This window comes from Tachyglossus aculeatus, chromosome 10 (genome assembly GCF_015852505.1).
Source record: "Tachyglossus aculeatus isolate mTacAcu1 chromosome 10, mTacAcu1.pri, whole genome shotgun sequence".
Taxonomy (NCBI): domain Eukaryota; kingdom Metazoa; phylum Chordata; class Mammalia; order Monotremata; family Tachyglossidae; genus Tachyglossus; species Tachyglossus aculeatus.
The window spans coordinates 6,497,663-6,519,379 of record NC_052075.1 but is presented as its reverse complement, the minus strand read 5'-3'; the positions used below and the strand labels follow the sequence as shown (position 1 = coordinate 6,519,379).

The window sequence follows — 21,717 nt, the reverse complement described above, 5'->3', positions numbered from 1 at the left end:
TGGACCGGGGCTTTGGACTCCTTCCCCACTCCAGTCCAGACTTCGCTCTGCTGACAGAATCATTTTTCTACAAAAACACTCGGACACGTTTCCCCACTTTTCAAGAAACTCCAGTGGTAGCCCATCCACCTCCGTATCAAACAAAAACGCCTCACCATTGGCTTTAAAGCAGTCCATCACCTTGCCCCCTCCTACCTCACCTTGCTATTCTCCTACTACAACCCAGCCAACATACTTCGCTCCTCTAATGCTAACCTTCTCACTGTGCCTCCATCTCGTCTATCTCGCAGCCGACCCCTTGGCCACATCCTGCGTCTGGCCTGGAACGTCCTCCCGCCTCAAATCCGATTATTCTCCCCAACTTCAAAGCCTTATTGAGGGCATATCTTCTCCAAGAGGCCTTTCCTGACTAAGCCCCCCTTTCTTCTTCTCCCACTCGCTTCTGCGTTGCCGTTGCCCTGACTTGCTCCCTTTATTCACCCCTGCAGCACTTCCGCACATATCTGTAATTATTTATATTAATGCATTTCTTCCCCTCTAGATTGTAAGCTCAGTGTGGGCAGGGAATGTCTGTTTATTGTTAGATTGTACTCTCCCAAGCGCTTAGTACAGTGATCTGCACACAGTAAGCACTCAATAACTTCGACTGAATGAATTTCTCCTCAGACTCTGTCTCCTGCAGAATCCTAACTCCCCGCTTACTCCTGGTCCTCAGTGTAGGACATGGAACTCAAATAGAAAAATCAAAATTATTGCGAATATGGGACTCAATGGTCTTTCATTCTCCAAGTCCTAGATAAGGATGATACTTGACACTTCCTCCTAATTCTGCCTGATTTCCTACCCTTCCTCTTGTGACGGACTAAAAACCCACTGGCTAAGTGTTCCAACAAGGCAGATAAACTGCTTACGATCTGTGTTTTCTTGTTATCATCTTTGAGAATTCGGAGTAGTTTCTCAACCAGGGAGGACATCAGAGAAGTTGAAATATTAGGTAGAACGAGGAGCTCTTGTAAAACTGCCAGCAGTCGCTTTCTGTAGTTAAAAAGAACTGGTTTCATTTAGATTCATTGTGACAGTAAAAACACTTGACCTCTCATTTTTCATCTACTCTAAACTGAATTAAATCTGCCTGCGTCCTTTGCTCAAGAATCCACAGGCATTGATCAACACTTCCTTTACCCAATCACTTTTGAAGGAACTATGCTTTCTTTCACGAGTCATTATATGGAATCAGATAAAACAGCTGAGGTGAATCAAACCATTAGATGTCATAAAAAAGAATGAAATTCTACAGGTATCAAAAAAAATCATTTTTTAAAATAAATAATTTTTCACTCAGAAAAAAACAGAGGCATAAAAGACGCTGGGTGAAGAGAAGATCGAACCTTCAGGTAGAATTATTGTGGACGTCAACCACCTGCTTCGTGCTTTTTATGTCTTTAAGAACAACGAATGGATTTGGAATCAAGAAGAAGAAAGCAGGTTTTCAGGGAAAAGGACAAGACAGTAAAAAGGATTTCAGCTCTTTCTCCTTTCACCCACTCTCCTGTCAGTAAATCTAACATGTAAAGGACATATTTGTAAACATACCTTCCTCCTTCTTCACTGGTATCCAGGCACCCAATCATTAAAATCAGCTGCTGACCTACAAACTCCTTTGTCATCAAATTTTCGATACAGGCAAAGTCTCCCCTTTGTTCTTCTGTAAGAACTGGCATGCTCTGGATATAACTAAACAAAGGAGGGTTGATTAGAGGCAGAATCTCTGCTAATAAAATCCAGGGGAGAATTTCTCCCCTGACCTCTAGGTGAGGAAAAGGGTCTTTTTTATGTTATCCAGTTGAGCACACAAATAGAAATGTGAATAATTTAATCACTTAGTTCCACTCGAAAGTTCTCCTACATTTTCCTGAACTTCAACAAAATAATATCTTGAAGGCCCAAGCACCAGTATTTTCATCAAATAGGGCAGACTGCCTAAAGACTCAAGTTTAAAAGCGAATTTTCAAATTGAGACACGTCTGTGCCCACTTTTAAAGTATGCAAGTATGTTTTAAAATTCTCACACCGATTTTTTACATCTCAATTTAAGTCTCTGCTCAAAGGAGGTGTTTATCTGAAATAAAGGAGATAAAGCTATACCTCAGAGGGATGGAAAACAACATTAAAAACATATGGAGGGAGTATGTAATTGCCAAGTGGGTTAAGAATTTAAATCCCAAACTCGGTAACCTGACTCGGCCAACACCACCTAGCATGACCTTAGCTTTGGTGCCTGGTTTTCCAATGTGAGGATAAAATATTTCCCACATGGGCGCAGGTGAATCTGTAAGATGCTGCAATACACTAACAATTTTGAAAAGGTATGCTGAAGAAAAAACTAGCTGAAAAACATGATGAGTATTTGAAAGTGCCATGGTCTAAGCTTCACAACGGAAGGCAGAAGAAGACTGTGAATTTGGCTGATAATAGTTTCAGCAGTAAGCCAGTATTTGGAAAATGACCCTAAGTGACTAAGCATTTTCAAAGTTGATAATGATAATAATGATAATTGTGCTATTTGTTAGGTGCTTTCACTGTGCCAAGCACTGTTCTACATGCTGGGCTAGATACAAGGTACTCAGGTTGGACACAGTCCCCGTCCCGCATGGGGCTCACAGTCTTAATCCCCATTTTACAGATGAGGTAAAAGCCACAGAAGTGAAATGACTTTCCTAAGGGCACACAGCACACTGGTGGCAGAGCCGGGATTAGAACCCAGGACCTCTGACTCCCGGGCCTGGGCTCTTTCCACTATACCATGCAGCTGCTCTCCCGATCTTACAGATCACAAGCCATTTTAGAACACGAATCAATGACCTACATCTCACGTCAAGAATTATATCACTCAAACTTAAATGATTATGCTAGGTGAATTTAAATCAATCAGTTGTATTTATTGAGCACTTATAAGGTGCAGAGCACTGTACTAAACACTTGGGAGAGTACAAACTGAACAGAGTTGGTAGACGTGTTCCCTTCACACAAGGAGTTTACAGTCTAGAGAGGGAGACAGACAGTAAAATGAATAATGGATATATATATATATATATGTGTATATACATGTTAAAAAAAATAATGGATATATATATATATATATGTATATAAATATAAATGTTGGGGGGCTGAAGGCCGATGAATGAAAGGTGCTAATCCAAATGCAAAGGTGACACAGAAAGGGGAGGGAGTAGGGGAAATGAGAACTTGGGAAGCCCTCGAGGCAATGTGATTTTCATAAGGATTTGAAGGTAGGGAGAGTGATGGTCTGTCAGATATGAAGTTGGAGAGTTCCAGGCCCGAGGCAGGACACACGTGAGGGGTTGGCAGTGAGATAGACAAGATCGAGGTACAGTGGGTAGGTTGGCATTAGAGGAGTAAAGTGAGGGTGCCGGGTTATGTACCAGGAAAGCAGCAAGGTAAGATAGGAGGGGGCGAGGTGATTGACTGAGCGCTTTAAGGTCAATCAATGGAGATGGATGGGTAATCACTGGAGGTCCTTGATGAGTGGGGAAACATGGACTGAACTTTTTTTTCAAGAAATGATCCGGGCAGCAGAGTGAAGTAGGAACCGGAGTGGGGAGAGACAGGAAGCAGGGAGGTTGGCAAGGAGGCTGATGCAGGAGTCAAGGTGGGATGGAATAAATGCTTGGAACAACGTGGTAGTAGTTTGGATGGACGGGGAAGGGCAAATTGAATAGTGTCTCAGTCTCCCATCACCCCCCACAGAGGTAATATTTCCTCCCCCTGACCATGCCAAAAGAGTCCTAGTCCTAAAACTGTGCCTCAGGGCAAAGGGAATACAGAAACAAACCAGGTCCCCCATTCCCATCCAACCTTCACTGTCTGGAGCAACTCTTCCAACATATCGCTCCCAAACCCAATGGCATCTTTGGGTTCAATCGTTTATTCCCATATGTGCAGATCTGGAACGCCGGGGCCTTCTTCGGCTACTTCAATTTGAGGAATCTTACCCTGACACTCGGTCCTGACTATCCCAGCCATCCTTGATAATTTAGAAAATGAACTCTTTTTTTTACAAATCACAGTCTTTTTCTCAGTGGTGTCTGCAGAATCCGTCCCAATTTGGGTCCAGAATCCACAAAGTCAGTAACTACTGCTCACCTGGTCCTTGGGTTGCAGCTGAACAAACACATTCATCACTCAGCGTATGAGTTTCTCTTTAGCTGGGTGTTTGTTTTGGAGGCTGGGGAATTGAAAGGGGGCATTTTCTTTTTTTGTGGATGCGGAAAATAAGGTAATGAGCTCATTTAAATAACCGTGCCGTAGCTGGAAACTGGTGGCCCTGAGAATTTCCAGTCTGTTTGGGCTGACTGAACCAAGGTGTCTCAATTTCCATTCATTATTTTGAAGGGCCACAGAACCCTGCAGCTGATCTCCTGGGATACCTGCCTTTTTTTAAAACCATTAAATAATTCAGCGCTATGTTGACTTTTGCCTTCTGAGGCATTTCAATCAGATGTCAAGCAGCCCTTTGATATTTAGATTTTGCAATCCATCAGCTTATCTTTTAAAGTCTGAGGTCTTGGGAGTTGATCAAAAAAAAACCAAACCCAAAAAACATTGAACCAGGCCAGGACTCTTTTTGTGCTCTGACCCTGGACCCTGAGTTACAACCCTAGCTGAGATTTTCTCGGTGCTCCATGGGTTTAGGATCCTTTGGAGTGATTTTTCCAGGAGGCCAAGCCACAGCAGCCAGTAAAATCAATATTCTGTGATATCGTTTTGACTTGTAAGATAATGGAATCAAAAGATACAAGGAAATCACACTGCCCTACTCTAAAATGAACGGAAAGAACCAACCTCAAAATACAACGCATTTTCTCCAATCCAATGAAAAAAATGTTTATGACAACGATAGGGTCTTGAAGTTATGTCCCTGAGACACAAAAGTCCAGCTTATCCCAGACTTAGAACATGGTTTAAATTCCATATTTGCTTAGAGTGGGTACATCCAATTTCGATTCACTTAAACATTCATTTTCTCACAATGAATACAGAAAGGATTTTTACCTCAATAGATACTCTGCATACACAGCAGGTTCTGGCAGAATCTGTTCCAAAAAATCTTCACCTTCATCTCCTTTTGATTTCACGTACTCACAAAGGGTCCTCCAATACACAGAATTCTCAGGGGTTAAAGTTTCCACTGGAATCACCTTACTTTAGGAAAAGAAAGACATGCTGTCACTTTACAATTACAACTGATAGGAGAAAGCAACCTATAAGGTTTATAGGGTAAAGCAGTTTTACTTCAAGTTCATTATTCCTCCTATATAAAAGCAACGAAGATTTTTTTTCATACATAGCCCACAGGAACATACTGGTTAGCCTTTTCAAAAATTGGCTGATTAAGTGTGTGGACAGCTATAGAAATACAAAATAAAAAGTGGACAGGCCATGATAAATTTTAAACAAAAAGCGAGACATCTACATATAATTAAAAAGAAAATCAAAGGAAGGCAAAAATAACTCAAAGCCTGAAACTCTCTCAAGTTAAATGATGAAGAGTAACCACAATAATCTGACCATCATACACATGAATGAAAACAATGTCCCGTACTTAAGTTTCTGAAATAACAAACCCTCTACTAACAGAGCAAAACTAAGTGCTTGCTGTCCTAATGACGGCTGAAGTTCACTTCTGGGTGAGTGTGTGACAAAAAAACAAAAAACCCAAGAATGGAAAAAAAAAAGCCGCTCCTCAATCTTACAAAAGGCAGTATGTTGCAGTTCTCCTTCATCCACCCACTAGCTCTGACCCGTCAGCTTGAAGAAATAATAATAAAAATAAATGATAATAGTGGTGTTTGTTAAACACTAATTGCCAGGCACGGTTCTAAGTGCTTGGGTGGATACAAGCAAATTGGGTTGGACACAGTCCCTGCCCTACCTGGGGCTCACAGTCTCCTCAATCCCCATTTTATAGATGAGGTAACTGAGGCCCAGAGAAGTGAACTGTCTTGTTCAAGGCCACACAGCAAACAATTGGCAGAGCTGGGATTAAAACCCATGACCTGTTCTGACTGCCGGGCCTGTGCTCTACTCTCTCCACTATGCTGCTTCTTCCCAAAACCCTTAATGGCAAAGTGGATTCACCCTTTAAATACCTGCCACTGATGTTTTTGCAGTTTTCCACCAATTCGCTCAGAGAACGAGATGAAAATAAGGCATTGAGCACTAAAACTGCCACTTCAAGGCAGTTTTCTACATCCAAGCGGTGAAGCAATTCCAAGATATCTCCATCAGTTAAGGACAACCAGGCTTGAAGAACTTTTTTCTGCATCACTTCTTTCACAGCATCTGTTCAGGCATTCATTTAAAAATTAGCATATATATGTACACACACACACACACACACACACACACACACACACACACACAATCTCTGTGTTATCACTATATTTTGCTTCAAAAAATTTGGTTACTTTATTTTCCTGAACTCAATTAAAAATCAAGTGCGTGAAAGAACCACAATTAACCAGAGGAAGTGGATGAGGGAGAAGGAAGTACAGTGCGAAATGGAAGAGTTGGAGCCAGCATAAATAGAGAGGAGAGGAGCATGGCCTAGAGGAAAAGGCACAGGCCTAGGAGTTCGACAACCTGGATTCTAATCCCAGCTCTGCAAATAGGGTTTTTTTTTTGTTTCGTTGGGGTTTTTTTGTTATTTCTTAAGCACTTACAATGTGCCAGGCACTGTACTCAGCACTGGGGTATATTCCAGGTAATCAGATTGGACAAAGTCCATGTCCCACCTGGGGGTCACAGTCTTAATCTTCATTTTATAGATGAGGTAACTGGGGCCCAGAGAAGTTAAGTGACTTGTCCGAAGTCATACAACAGACAAGTAAGCTCACAGGTCTGGGAGTTAGAGGATCTGGGTTCCAATCCTGACTCCGCCACTGGTCTGCTGTATGACCTTGGGCAAGTCACTTAAATGATCTGGACCTCAGTTACCCCATCTGGGGATTCAATCCTACTCCCTCCTTCTCGGACTGTGAGCCCCATGTGGGGCAGGGACTGTGTCCAAGCTGATTCAGTGCTTGACACATAGTAAGCGCTTAACAAGTACCATAATTAAGTGGCAGAGCCAGGATTAGAACTCAGGTCCTCTGACTCCCACGCCCCTGCTCTTTCTATTAGGCCACGCTGCTTTCCTGCTGTGTGACCCTGGGCAAGTCACTTGACTTCTCTGTGCCTCCGTTTCCTGATTTGTAAAATGGGAATTAAACATCTCTTCTCCCTCCTATTTAGATTGTGAGTCCCTTGCAGGGACTGTGTCTGAATTGATGAACTTGTACCCCAGCACTTGGAACACTGCTCGACACATAGTGAGCCCTTTATAAATCACATAAAAAAAGGTGGTGCAGAGAAACCAGGGGTCTGGGGGTGCCTGGTTTCCACTTTCCTCTTCCAGGCAGTTTCTTCGCTCTACTTAGCTCTAAATAGGCCAGGAGCTTGCTCTGATTTGATTATCTTACATCTACCCCAATACTTAACATAGTGCTCTGCACGCAGTAGGTGCTCAATAAGGCCACTGCTAGATTTTGGAACCAGTACAGGAAGCCAGTGAAGAGTACATGAACTCTCTTTCCCATTAGAAATCTCCCGCAAGTACAGGAAAATGCCAGCAAGCCATGGGAGATTGCAGAGTACTTGTGAGAAAATGTCAGCCAGGGAAAAACTGTCAAATTGACCACGGGAAGAGGCCACGATCCACAGATGCTGGTGAGAGAAATGACATTAAAGTGGGTTCTAATCCCGGCTCTGCGATCTGTCTGCTGTGTGACCTTGCGCAAGTCACTTAACTTCTCTGGGCCTCAGTTTTACAAATGAGGGTTAAGACTGTGAGCCCTATGCGATACAGGGACTGTGTCCTTCCTGACTATCTTGTATCTACCCCAGAGCTTAGAATAGTGCCTGGCACTTAGTAAGCGCTTAACAAATACCATCATAATTAATTACTATTATTACCTCTTCCTCAGCATTTGGGCCTTTCAGCAGAAGAGAGAAATTTGAACACTACATGTGAGAAGCCAATACACCCCCAGTTTATGTAATACACTGATGTAGTTAAAACCAGGAGAAATTAAACCCAAAGTCTAGGTTCTACCTGAGCGCCTCTTTCCAGGTGGGCCTAGAAACCTCCCTCTTTTTTTTTTAAATGGCATTTATTAAGCGCTTACTATATGCAAAGCACTGTTCTAAGCACTGGGGAGGCTACAAGGTGATCAGGTTGTCCCACGGGGCGGGGGGGGTTTACAGTCTTCACCCCCATTTTACAGATGAGGTAACTGAGGCACAGGGAAGTTAAGTGACTTGCCCAAAGTCACACAGCTGACAAGTAGCAGATCCGGGATTAGAACCCACGTCCTCTGACTCCAAAGCCCATGTGCTTTCCACTGAGCCACGCCCTCACTAACACTTGGACCATGGTTTCTACATAACTAAAGGAACTAAAGGGCAGGGCTGGCAGAACAAAGGAAAATAAATGAAAAATGGGAAAGATCTCTCCCAAAAGAGCAAAATTCCTTCCTGGTCAACTAACTCCTTTTCACCAACTCTATCACCCCACTGAACTTTTGACCTAATCTGGTCTCAAGCCTTGGATGGACTAAGGAAGCTTCAATATAGAACAGAGAGCTAGAGAGAGACAAAGGAAGTGGGAGTGACAAGGGAAAAGAGGAAAAGAGGAAGGGAGGGAGGAATAAAGATTTCATTCTAACAGCAGAGACTGTGAGCTCCCTGTGGGCAGGGAACGTCTACCAACTCGATTGTTTTGAATTGTCCTCTCCCAACCTCTGGGTACACTGCTCTGCACACAATTAGCACTCAAATACCACAGACTGACCCAAATCACAGATCAACTTGATCAGACCACAGCACCTGTATATATGAATATAAGTTTGTACATATTTATTACTCTATTTATTTATTTATTTTACTTGTACATATCTATTCTATTTATTTTATTTTGTTAGTATGTTTGGTTTTGTTCTGTGTCTCCCCCTCTTAGACTGTGAGCCCACTGTTGTGTAGGGACTGTCTCTACATGTTGCCAACTTGTACTTCTCAAGCGCTTAGTACAGTGCTCTGCACACAGTAAGCGCTCAATAAATACGATTGATTGATTGATCAATACTATTTTTGCCCAATCTCACTAAAGCCTGATTTGTTGGGTTCTGGCTCCATCTGAAAAGTGTGATCCCGTGACGGGCTTTCTGATGACCTCACAGGTCTACTAATGGAATTGTGCCTCAAGAATTCGTCGTAAGGAGGTGACACAGCCCAGAACTTTTGGGGGAATAGGGATTGATTGACTAGGGACTCTCCAAAACCAACCACTCGCTTTTTGTTTATGATGATCTGGCTCAAAAGCCAGTAGAGATGCTAATTTTTCGAGTCTGCTTTCTCCGGGGCCCAACCTGTCAGGCAAGGCATACCTGATCTGTCATTAAATCCTCGTTGAAGAAGCTTTACCCTCTGGGCTATGGACAAAGCTCTCATATGAACTTTTTCAGCTAAAACCTGAGGAAAAACAAGTAATAAAATTAATTTTCTCACTTAAAACATGAAATCACCGCGAGTCAGTGGACACTCCACAACTAGAGGAGTCTTCTCCCAAAGGAAACCAGAAGGCAATTTCTTCATCCCTGTCTCAACTGATGCTCTTAATAAGTACACCAAATGTAATTCGTGTTTCGCTTTTATCGAAGACATTTCTCTTCTAGGCAAATGATGACTTCCTAATTTTGTTTTTAGCTGAAATGTCATTTTCAGTTTTCAAATAAGTATTTATTTTGGAAACATGCCCACCCGAGAGGATTCCCATTTACCTGATAAGCCAGCTTCCTGACAGCTTCTTTCACATCCCTAGTGCGTTCTATGATTTTTGACACAGTCTTTGCTGATGGTGCAATACAAGACAACACTGCCCGTCTTACTTCTGGATTTGAATCATTCTCAAGCAAGGTAATATATGCTGAAAAAGGAATCAAACAAAATAAAATTTTAGCACGATAAAAGGGAGCCTTTGCTATCTCTGGTGCAAGCGGAAGATCCATTTGACACAACGTAGCCTTTATTTGGGTCCATGTTTTAATTTAAATGGACTACGCTGGCTACCAAGATCTTCTTGAATATTGCTAAAGAAAAAACTCCTTTCTGTACTTTGTTACTTCGCTTACGTTCATTTCCACTGCCACTTCACAACTGGAAGAAGCTAAAATACATTCCAATTTGATTAAAACATTAAAAGCATTTTTGAAGAAAAAAAACTGAGGCATTTTCTACTCCACATTTACCGTGCAAAAAATTCAACTGCTGACAAGAAAATCTGTTCATCACAGACAGGAATTTGCACTCACCGTTTACCACGGGGCAGTCGTCGTCCTTGGGATCCTGAAGTCTTGAGAGAGCGAGGACCGCCTGGATTCGCACATTCGGTGTCTTATCTTTCAGCCTAACAAGCATGGCTTGATTGATTTTATCAAACAGATCATCATCAATCAGGGCATTTTCCGGCATATTTCCCAATATCTTATTTACGATCTGGCACACTCTAAATCTAACGGCGTAGCTATTGACTTCATGAGACTGAAACAAAATCAAATGTGAAAGATTATTCCCAGAGGCAATTCACATATCCACATCCCATTTTATTTTCCTCCATCGACATTTTGACTCTCACTTACATTTTTAATATTGAACTGCCCCCCAAAATTCTAATGTATTTGGCAAGTTATAAAAGGTTACTTAAATTCACATACCCACACCTTATATTCCCTATATTTTATGCAGTAAATGAAAATGCTAATTAAACAGACCTAATTAGTTGAGCGGACAAATATAAGATATATGCTCTCCCCTGACCACCTTTCCCTCCTTAAGAGAATTCTAAAAGGTCCTACAATATTTATATAAAAACTCCATTATGCTAAAACACCAAGTGCTTGAAAAATCAGATTCTCGACCAATTTTAGACCCATGTTACTGCATAAAATTTAAGATTTTAGGTTATAAGGAAGTGGGTAATATTTCTGCACCTCTGGAAATTTTCTTGAATTATGCCAATTTTATGTATCCAAAATCAAGAGCTGAAGGTTCATTCTCTGCCCCTTTTGTAATGCCCAAAGGAAGACAAACCCATTCCCAGCTTTAATTATGCCCCTGCTCTGGAAAATACACCTATGCTTTGTCTCTAAAAAATATCTGCCATATTACCTTTCCCACTAGCCTTTTTTTAATAGTGTGTGTTAGGCTCTTACTATGTGCCAGGCACTGCACAAAGCGCTAGGGTAGGGAGACGTTAATCAGGTTGGATACTGTCCTTGTCCCACAAGGGGCTCACAGTCTAAATCCCCATTTCACAGGTAAGGACACTGAGACATAGGGAAGTGGCGTGATTTGCCCGAGGTCACACAGCAGACAGGTGGCGGAGCGCCAGGATTAGAACCCAGGTCCTTCGGTCTCCCAGGCTCGTGCGCTATCCTCTAGGCCACATGGCTGCTCAGCCCTTTGTCCCTTTCCCTGGCTCTGGACCCTCCCACGGCCCCCGCTCCCCATCGAACACCACCCCAAAGTGCTTGGAGATGGTGACCCTGAGCCCACTGTCGGGTAGGGACTGTCTCTATATGTTGCCAACGTGTACTTCCCAAGCGCTTAGTACAGTGCTCTGCACACAGTAAGCGCTCAATAAATACGATTGATTGATTGATTGACCCAAGCCGAACCGCTAGCCTAAGCCGGGGCTCCCAGCCCCCTCTCCCTGTCAGTGGAAGACTTCATCCTGCTTTGTGCCGGCACAGCGGGGGGAGGCCAAGCAGTATCGCGCCCTACAAACTGGCAGAACGTTGGGCAGGGGGCAGAAATGGTGACTGTGAGGGTTGCCATGTGAACAGCATCACTCTCAGTCAGAGAGGAGCAGGAAACTCCCCCTGGAGCCATGCTATCCTACAGTTCTTGCCACATCCATTGCTGTCCTTATTTTACGTAGTTTTTATTGCTTTCATTGTTGCATCTCTCCTTAAATGGCCATTCCCAACCCTTCCCCTTCCTTATCCTTAGGTCCTGAGCCCTACTGGCGCCAGAGACCAAATTAAATAATCATCCAAGTACTTTTTCCCCAATGCTTAGGACAGTGCTTTGCACACTAATCTGGATAACCTCCTCAGAAGAGCTTCAAACACCTGATGTTTAAATAACCGAAATTTCCCCAGTGCTTAGGGCAGTGCTTTGCACATTAATCTGGATAACCTCCTCAGAAGAGCTTCAAACACCTGATGTTTAAATAACAGAAATTTCCCCAGTGCTTAGGGCAGTGCTTTGCACATTAAACTGGATAACCTCCTCAGAAGAACTTCAAACACCTGATGTTTAAATAACAGAAATTTCCCCAGTGCTTAGGGCAGTGCTTTGCACACTAATCTGGATAACTTCCTCAGAAGACAATCAAACACCCGATGTTTAAATAACAGAATTTTCCCCAGTGCTTAGGGCAGTGCTTTGCACATTAATCTGGATAACCTCCTCAGAAGAGCTTCAAACACCTGATGTTTAAATAACAGAAATTTCCCCAGTGCTTAGGGCAGTGCTTTGCATACTAATCTGGATAACCTCCTCAGAAGAGCTTCAAACATCTGATGTTTAAATAACAGAATTTTCCCCAGTGCTTTGCACACTAATCTGGATAATCTCCTCAGAAGAGCTTCAAACATCTGATGTTTAAATAACAGAATTTTCCCCAGTGCTTAGGGCAGTGCTTTGCGTACAACAGGCGCTTAATAAAAATACTACTCATACTACTTAGATGGATAACCTCCCCAGAAGAGCTTCAAACTATCTTGATGTTAAAATAACAGCAATCTTTTGGCAACTTCGAATTCTGGAACAGGCTATGACCATCAATACACCTTCACAATACCTCCAGGAGAAAGCTGAACAAATAATTCACAAAGGAATTTTCATCTCCGTCGTCGTCGTCATCATCATCCCTCTCTGACTTGTGGAAGGAAGTGGCAAAATTAGCCACAAAGTCTATTACTCGCTCCACTGCTGGTTCCCGCTTGTAAATGATCATGGCGTACTTGAGGTAATGAATAAACTCCTCGTGAAAAACTGTCTTGTCCGTCTGAAAGACAAAACAAAACACCTCCCTGAAAAGACCACACCGAGGCACCTCCATGTCCCCTTAATGTTAGATCCCATCTTTGCCCCCAAAGCTCGGAGTAGGAACCAAGTACCTTCTGTCAGTGATTCGGAAGGAGATAGGGAAGGGAGGAAGGAAGCAGGGGAAAGGGCACCTACTTTCCTTTTCCCTTCAGAGACCTTCACCTCTGACTTTTGGGTTCTTCACGTGTTACAAAGGAGACAGGGTAACATCCCTTTACCACTTCTGTAGCTCATTACGCTGGAGGCAAATCTTGATAATGAGGCTATACTTCTGGGGTAGTGAGACACCTCGCCCCTCTCTCTGTGTGGCTCCAAGGCCTTTCTCTTTCATATGCTATAAAAATGATTTAGAGCCCAAGTCAGAAGATCATCATGCAAATTAATTGTAGGGAATCTTTTTCAAGATTTTTGCTGGCAATTTGGTGCACTGGCAGAGCATGTAACTGGATCAAAAAGATGTAAATTGTGGGAAAATTCAATCTTCATTCATGGCGGGACCTACCATCTCTTCTTTCCAAAAACAAGCAATTTAGTTTTCCTATAAGCTGTGGTTGTGTTATTGAAGAACTTTGCATTATCGGGGGAAAGGGGTAAGACCGTGGATTGCACTCTATCCAGACACCCATTCTGGAAAGAATGTTTTCTAAATCTTCAACAGAGTTCTGCCCAAGCCTCATAATGAAAACGAACGTTATAGGAGCATTGCCTGGTTATGGATTAATTTGTTGCACTGATAAAAGTGGTTTGGAAGCTCCAAACAGAAGCTGCCCAACCTTGCAATCCTGACTCCATGAAATGGTGCTTTTTTTCAAAGGTAATGTCAAAACAACGGAACACTTTCTGTGGCTCTTCTTTAAACTGCAAATCGTTTCTGATTTGCTATTCATTTCCTGAATTCTAACACCTCAAGCCATTGATAACTTTGAAGAAATGGGCAGAGGAGACCTGACCCTTCGAAGGTTGATCTCAAGGCCTTGAGGGAGGAAAGGAATCATATCCACTAATATGAAGTACTCTCCCAAGCATTTAGTATAGTACTCTGCATTCCATAAGTGCTCAAAATAAAATACTATTGATTGATGATCAGCCCGAAGAAACTGAAGACATGCAACTTAAATACTAATTAAGGGGAAGAGATTGATCAGGATCCCCCTCCAATGGGATGAGGAATCAGTAACTATCAAAATAGTCACTGAATGTGAATTCCCTTGTGAGTCACTGAATAACAAAAAAGTAGGCAATTTGCATCCGACATAAAGTCCTTTTTTTTTTTGGTAGGTTATACAAATTGGAACTTCTCAAAGCACTTTTAACAAAAAAGGAGACAATTTACATCCGACATAAAGTCTTTTTTTGCTTTGGTAGGTTATACAAATTGGAACTTCTCAAAGCACTTTCAGAAAAAATATTCAAAACTCTTCTATTTGAATGACTACTGGGCCCTCTAATACTCGAGGCAAAGATCAAAGGATGCCTTCAGAGCTGCAAAAAATAGCTTATTCCCTAATGTTCAGCCAAGTCCCTCTAGAAGCAAAAAAAATGAAGTAAGCTTATTTACGGTGCTATATGTTTGGCTTAAAGCTGCCACCAGTTTTGCATGGTTTTGGTGAGGTTGCTGAGCCAGTTGGAAGGTCTCTTTAATCTTCGATAGTTGCTTCTTTGCTTCCATGGTTGCCGAACGGGAACAGTCGCAGTCCGGCCTGGAATCAAAGTGTCGAAGAGCACCTTTCCTCGACCCTGTGGAGAGATGAAGACTGATTTAAGTTAAAGCAGATCAGGGCACCATGAGTGGATACTGTCTAAAGAGGATTTTATAGACATAATGTATGCACGGGCCCTGAAAGAGTGACGGTTTCTAGTTCTGTCTTTGGAGGAGGGAAAGAGAGGAAGAAAATGTAACACGGCTTCCCAATCCCAAACATGGTCCTTTGGAGAACTCCTCTCTTCTAGACTGGGAGCCCGTTGTTGGGTAGGAACTGTCTCTATATGTTGCCAGCTTCTACTTCCCAAGCGCTTAGTACAGTGCTCTGCATGCAGTAAGCGCTCAATAAATACAACTGAATTAATCATCATGAACAAGCGTGCACTTTCAGAGCAGCAGCGTAGCTGAGTGGATAAGAGCATGGACCTGGGAAACAGAAGGACCTGGGTTCTAATCCCACTCCCCCACATGTCTGCTGTGTGACCTTGGGCAAGTCACTTCACTTCTCTGGGCCTCAGTTACCTCATCTCTAATGGGGATAAGCATGTGAGCCCCACAGGGGACAAGGACTGTGTCTGACCTGATCTTGTATCTACTCCAGTGCTTAGAACAGTGCTTGGCAAATAGTAAGCCCTTAACAAGTACCCTAATTATTATTATTCATTCATTCAGCGGCTTTATTGAGCGCTTACTATGTGCAGAGCACTGTACTAAGCACTTGGGACAGTACAATATGACAATCAATAGACACATTCCCTGATCACAATGAGCTTACAGTCTATGAGCTTACAATCCAGTGAGGGAGACCTACTGGACAATCGCCAAATGCACAGCAATAACAATAATCATAATAATAATAATGATGGCATTTGTTAAGCGCTTACTATGTGCCAAGCACTGTTCTACGCGCTGGGGTAGATACAAGGCGATCAGGTTGTCCCACATGGGGCTCACCGTCTTCATCCCCATTTTACTGATGAGGTAACTGAGGCAAAGAGAAGTTCAGTGACCTGCCCAAAGTCACACAGCTGACAAGTGGCGGAGCCGGGATTAGAACCCACGACCTCGGACTCCCAAGCCCGGGCTCTTTCCACTGAAAGTGAGGGCAGATGGAAGATTAGATACGGATGATATACAGGCACAAACAAGCAATTAAGTACAGTTGGTTAGATAAAAGCTTGTTGCATTGCATTATACTTTCCCAAGCGCTTAGTACAGTGCTCTGCACATAGGAAACCCACCATAAATTCCATTGGTTGATAAATAAAGTCACGGCTGATGGCCTGGCATGACCAGAAAACGTTTGGGGTGGAGGGGCACCTTGTGGAGGACGGGAATTTTGAGACAGGCTTTGAAGGGGGGAAGGAATTCATTCGATAGTATTTATGGAGCGCTTACTGCGTGCAAAGCACTTTACTAAGCGCTTGGGAGAGTACCTCCCCCTTTCTAGACTGTGAGCCTGTTGTTGGGTAGGGATTGGCTCTACCTGTTGCTGAATTGTACTTTCAAAGAGCTTAGTACAGTGCTCTGCAATCAATCAATCGTCTCTATTAACTGCTGTTTGCAGAGCACCGTACTAAGCGCTTGGGAAATACAAGTTGGCAACATAAGCACACAGTAAGCGCTCAATAAATACGACTGAATGAATGAATGAATGAATCTAACAAATAGACCCATTCCTGCCCACAATGAGCTCACAGTCTAGAGGCGTTGAATGTCTAGGGAAAGGGGTAAGCAATGGGTCTGAGAGGGAAGAGCTGGTGGTGGGCAGAGTTGGGAGGTTTGTGGAGCGGGGGGGAAAGCGGGTAGGCAAAGAAAAAGGCTGGAAACCAGTGGTTAAGAGTTTACTCTCTGCTAAAAGAAGTTCAAAACTATTGGAGGTTTTTGATGAATAATAATAATAATGATAATGGCATTTGTTAAGCGCTTACTATGTGCAAAGCACTGTTCTAAGCGCTGGGGAGGATACAAGGTGATCAGGTTGTCCCACGGGGGGCTCACAATCTTAATCCCCATTTTACAGATGAGGTCACTGAGGCCCAGAGAAGTGAAGTGATTTGCCCAATGTCACACAGCAGACATGTGGCGGAGCTGGGGTTTGAACCCATGACCTCTGACTCCAAAGCCCGGGCCACTGAGCCACGCTGCTTCTCACGAAGGCAGTGATGTACTCCAGTCTGCACTTAAGAAAGGATTTTTGTACAAACTCAGAATCAGAGGTACTTCCTGAGCACTTACTATGTGCAGAGCACTGTGCTATTCATTCATTAAATCGTATTTATTGAGCGCTTACTGTGTGCAGAGCACTGTACTAAGCGCTTGGGAAGTACAGGTTGGCAACATATAGAGACGGTCCGTACCCAACAGCGAGCTCATAGTCTAGAGGGGGAGACAGACAACAAAACATATTAACAAAATAAAATAGAGTAGTAAATATGTACAAGTAAAATAAATAGAGTAATAAATATGTACAAACATATATACAGGTCAGCTGTGACTTTGGGCAAGTCACTTCACGTCTCTGGGCCTCAGTGAGCTCATCTGTAAAATGGGGGTGAAGACTGTGAGCCCCCCGTGGGACAACCTGATCACCTTGTAACCTCCCCAGCGCTTAGAACAGTGCTTGGCACATAGTAAGCGCTTAACTAATGCCAACATTATTATTATTATTATTATTATAATGGGGGTTAAGACTGTGAGCCCCCCCGTGGGACAACACGATCACCTTGCAACCTCCCCAGTGCTTAGAACAGTGTTTTGCACATAGTAAGCGCTTAACTAATGCCATCATCATCATTATTATTATTATTATTAAAATGGGGGTTAAGCCCGTGAGCCCCCCGTGGGACAACCTAATCACCTTGTAACCTCCCCAGCGCTTAGAACAGTGCTTGGCACATAGTAAGCTCTTAACAAATGCCATCATTATTATTATTATTAAAATGAGAATTAAAACTGAGTCCCCCGTGGGACAACCTGATCGCCTTGTAACCTCCCCAGCGCTTAGAACAGTGCTTGGCACACAGTAACCGCTTAACTAATGCCATCATTATTATTATTAAAATGGGGATTAAGCCTGTGAGCCCCCCATGGGACAACCTGATCACCTTGTAACCTCCCCAGCGCTTAGAACAGTGCTTGGCACACAGTAAGTGCTTAACAAATGCCATCATTATTATTATTATTATTTTTAAAATGGGGGTTAAGCCTGTGAGCCCCCTGTGGGACAACCTAATCACCTTGTAACCTCCCCAGCGCTTAGAACAGTGCTTGGCACATAGTAAGCGCTTAACAAATGCCATCATTATTATTATTATTAAAATGAGAATTAAAACTGAGTCCCCCGTGGAACAACCTGATCGCCTTGTAACCTCCCCAGCGCTTAGAACAGTGCTTGGCACACAGTAACCGCTTAACTAATGCCATCATTATTATTATTAAAATGGGGATTAAAACTGTGAGTCCCCCGTGGGACAACCTGATCACCTTGTAACCTCCCCAGCGCTTAGAACAGTGCTTTGCACATAGTAAGCGCTTAACTAATGCCATCATCATTATTATTATTATTAAAATGGGGGTTAAGCCTGTGAGCCCCCCGTGGGACAACCTAATCACCTTGTAACCTCCCCAGCGCTTAGAACAGTGCTTGGCACATAGTAAGCGCTTAACAAATGCCATCATTATTATTATTATTAAAATGAGAATTAAAACTGAGTCCCCCATGGGACAACCTGATCGCCTTGTAACCTCCCCAGCGCTTAGAACAGTGCTTGGCACACAGTAACCGCTTAACTAATGCCATCATTATTATTATTAAAATGGGGATTAAGCCTGTGAGCCCCCCATGGGCCAACCTGATCACTTTGTAACCTCCCCAGCGCTTAGAACAGTGCTTGGCACACAGTAAGTGCTTAACAAACGCCATCATTATTATTATTAAAATGGGGATTAAAACTGTGAGTCCCCCGTAGGACAACCTGTAACCTCCTCACCTTGTAACCTCCCCAGCGCGTAGAACATTGCTTCGCACACAGTAAGCGCTTAACTAATGCCATCATCATCATCATCATCATTATTAATATTATTATTATTATTATTATTATTAAAATGGAGGTTAAGCCTGTGAGTCCCCCGTGGGACAACCTGATCACTTTGTAACCTCCCCAGCGCTTAGAACAGTGCTTGGCACATAGTAAGCACTTAACTAATGCCAACATTATTATTATTATAATTGGGGTTAAGACTGTAAGTCCCCCGTGGGACAACATGATCACCTTCTAACCTCCCCAGCGCTTAGAACAGTGCTTGGCACATAGTAAGCACTTAACTAATGTCAACATTATCATTATTATAATAGGGGCTAATCAATCAATCGGATTTATTGAGCGCTTACTGTGTGCAGAGCACTGGACTAAGCGCTTGGGAAGTACAAGTTGGCAACATATAGGGACAATCCCTACCCAACAGTGGGCTGTGAGCGCCCCGTGGGACAACATGACCACCTTGTAACCTCCCCAGCGCTTAGAACAGTGCTTGGCACATAGTAAGTGCTTAACTGATGTCAACATTATCATTACTATATTCATTCATTCAATCGTATTTATTGAGCGCTTACTGTGTGCAGAGCACCGTACTAAGCGCTTGGGAAGTCCAATCAGTCAATCAATCGCATTTATTGAGCGCTTACTGTGTGCAGAGCACTGTACTAAGCGCTTGGGAAGTCCAAGTTGGCAACATAGAGAGACGGTCCCTGCCCAACAGTGGGCTCAGTCTAGAAGGGGGGGACAGAGAACAAAACCAAACATACTAACAAAATAAAATAAATAGAATAGGTATGTACAAGTAAAAAAAAATTCCTTCATTCAATCGTATTTATTGAGCGCTTACTGTGTGCACAGCACCGTACTAAGTGCTTGGGAAGTCCAATCAATCAATCAATCGCATTTATTGAGCACTTACTGTGTGCAGAGCACTGTACTAAGCGCTTGGGAAGTCCAAGTTGGCAACATATAGAGACAGTCATCATAATCATCATCAATCGTATTTATTGAGCGCTTACTATGTGCAGAGCACTGTACTAAGCGCTTGGGAAGTACAAGTTGGCAACATCTAGAGACAGTCCCTACCCAACAGTGGGCTCACAGTCTAAAAGGGGGAGACAGAGAACAAAACCAAACATACTAACAAAATAAAATAGAATAGATAGGTACAAGTAAGATAAATATAGAGTAATCATCATCATCATCAATCGTATTTATTGAGCGCTTACTATGTGCAGACCACTGTACTAAGCGCTTGGGAAGTACAAGTTGGCAACATCTAGAGACAGTCCCTACCCAACAGTGGGCTCACAGTCTAAAAGGGGGAGACAGAGAACAAAACCAAACATACTAACAAAATAAAATAAATAGAATAGATAGGTACAAGTAAAATAAATAGAGTAATAAATATGTACAAACATATATACATATATACAGGTGTTGTGGGGAAGGGAAGGAGGTAAGATGGGGGGATGGAGAGGGGAACGAGGGGGAGAGGAAGGGAATCATCATCATTATTATTATTATAATAAATCATCATCATCATCAATCGTATTTATTGAGCGCTTACTATGTGCAGAGCACTGTACTAAGCGCTTGGGAAGTACAAATTGGCAACATCTAGAGACAGTCCCTACCCAACAGTGGGCTCACAGTCTAAAAGGGGGAGACAGAGAACAAAACCAAACATACTAACAAAATAAAATAAATAGAATAGATAGGTACAAGTAAAATAAATAAATAAATAGAGTAATAAATATGTACAAACATATATACAGGTGTTGTGGGGAAGGGAAGGAGGTAAGATGGGGGGATGGAGAGGGGGGCGAGGGGGAGAGGAAGGGAATCATCATCATTATTATTATTATAAATCATCATCATCATCATCATCAATCGTATTTATTGAGCGCTTACTATGTGCAGAGCACTGTACTAAGCGCTTGGGAAATACAAGTTGGCAACATCTAGAGACAGTCCCTACCTAACAGTGGGCTCACAGTCTAAAAGGGGGAGAATAAATAATATTATAAATCATATCTATTTATTAATAAATAATATATAAATAAATAACATTATGAATAATAATAAAGAGAAGGATAGGTGCAACGAAGGAGCCATGGGCGGGAATTTGGGCCCGGCTGGGTGCCTCACCGACTGCCTTGGCGCCTTCTCTTTCAAATGGGGCCTGAGGGCGGCCCAACCGCCCGCACACCGGAAGCGGAAGTAGAGGGGGAGGCGGCCCCCACCGCCGCCAGGATGCTCGGAAGGAGCCACGACTTCCGGCGAGGGCCGTGGTTGCCATGGGCGCCGGTTGCCATGGGCGCCGGTTGCCATGGGCGCCGGTTCGTTCATTCAATCAATCACTCAATCACTCATTCACTCACTCGTATTTACTGAGCGCTTACTGTGTGCAGAGCACTGGACTAAGCGCTTGGGAAGTCCAAATTGGCAACATCTAGAGACAGTCATCATCATCATCATCATCAATCGTATTTATTGAGCGCTCACTATGTGCAGAGCACTGGACTAAGCGCTTGGGAAGTCCAAATTGGCAACATCTAGAGACAGTCATCATCATCAATCGTATTTATTGCGCGCTCACTATGTGCAGAGCACTGGACTAAGCGCTTGGGAAGTCCAAATTGGCAACATCTAGAGACAGTCATCATCATCAATCGTATTTATTGAGCGCTTACTATGTGCAGAGCACTGGACTAAGCGCTTGGGAAGTACAAGTTGGCAACA

The 21,717-nt window shown here is 43.0% G+C and overlaps 1 protein-coding gene across 1 annotated transcript in view; it reads right to left on the bottom strand.

Annotated features, from left to right (window-relative positions):
• Positions 1-21,181, bottom strand: part of NCAPG (non-SMC condensin I complex subunit G) — a 40,110-nt gene extending 18,929 nt beyond the window's left edge. Inside the window, exons 1-10 of the mRNA XM_038752502.1 lie at positions 21,124-21,181; positions 14,789-14,967; positions 12,983-13,189; positions 10,428-10,656; positions 9,897-10,042; positions 9,504-9,588; positions 6,171-6,363; positions 5,074-5,223; positions 1,594-1,734; positions 912-1,035 (exon numbers count right to left, since the gene is read on the bottom strand). Coding sequence (XP_038608430.1) covers positions 912-1,035; positions 1,594-1,734; positions 5,074-5,223; positions 6,171-6,363; positions 9,504-9,588; positions 9,897-10,042; positions 10,428-10,656; positions 12,983-13,189; positions 14,789-14,899 — 1,386 coding nt within the window. The 5' untranslated portion in view covers positions 14,900-14,967; positions 21,124-21,181. The remainder of the gene's footprint in view (positions 1-911; positions 1,036-1,593; positions 1,735-5,073; positions 5,224-6,170; positions 6,364-9,503; positions 9,589-9,896; positions 10,043-10,427; positions 10,657-12,982; positions 13,190-14,788; positions 14,968-21,123) is intronic.
• Positions 21,182-21,717: the final 536 nt, after the last annotated feature.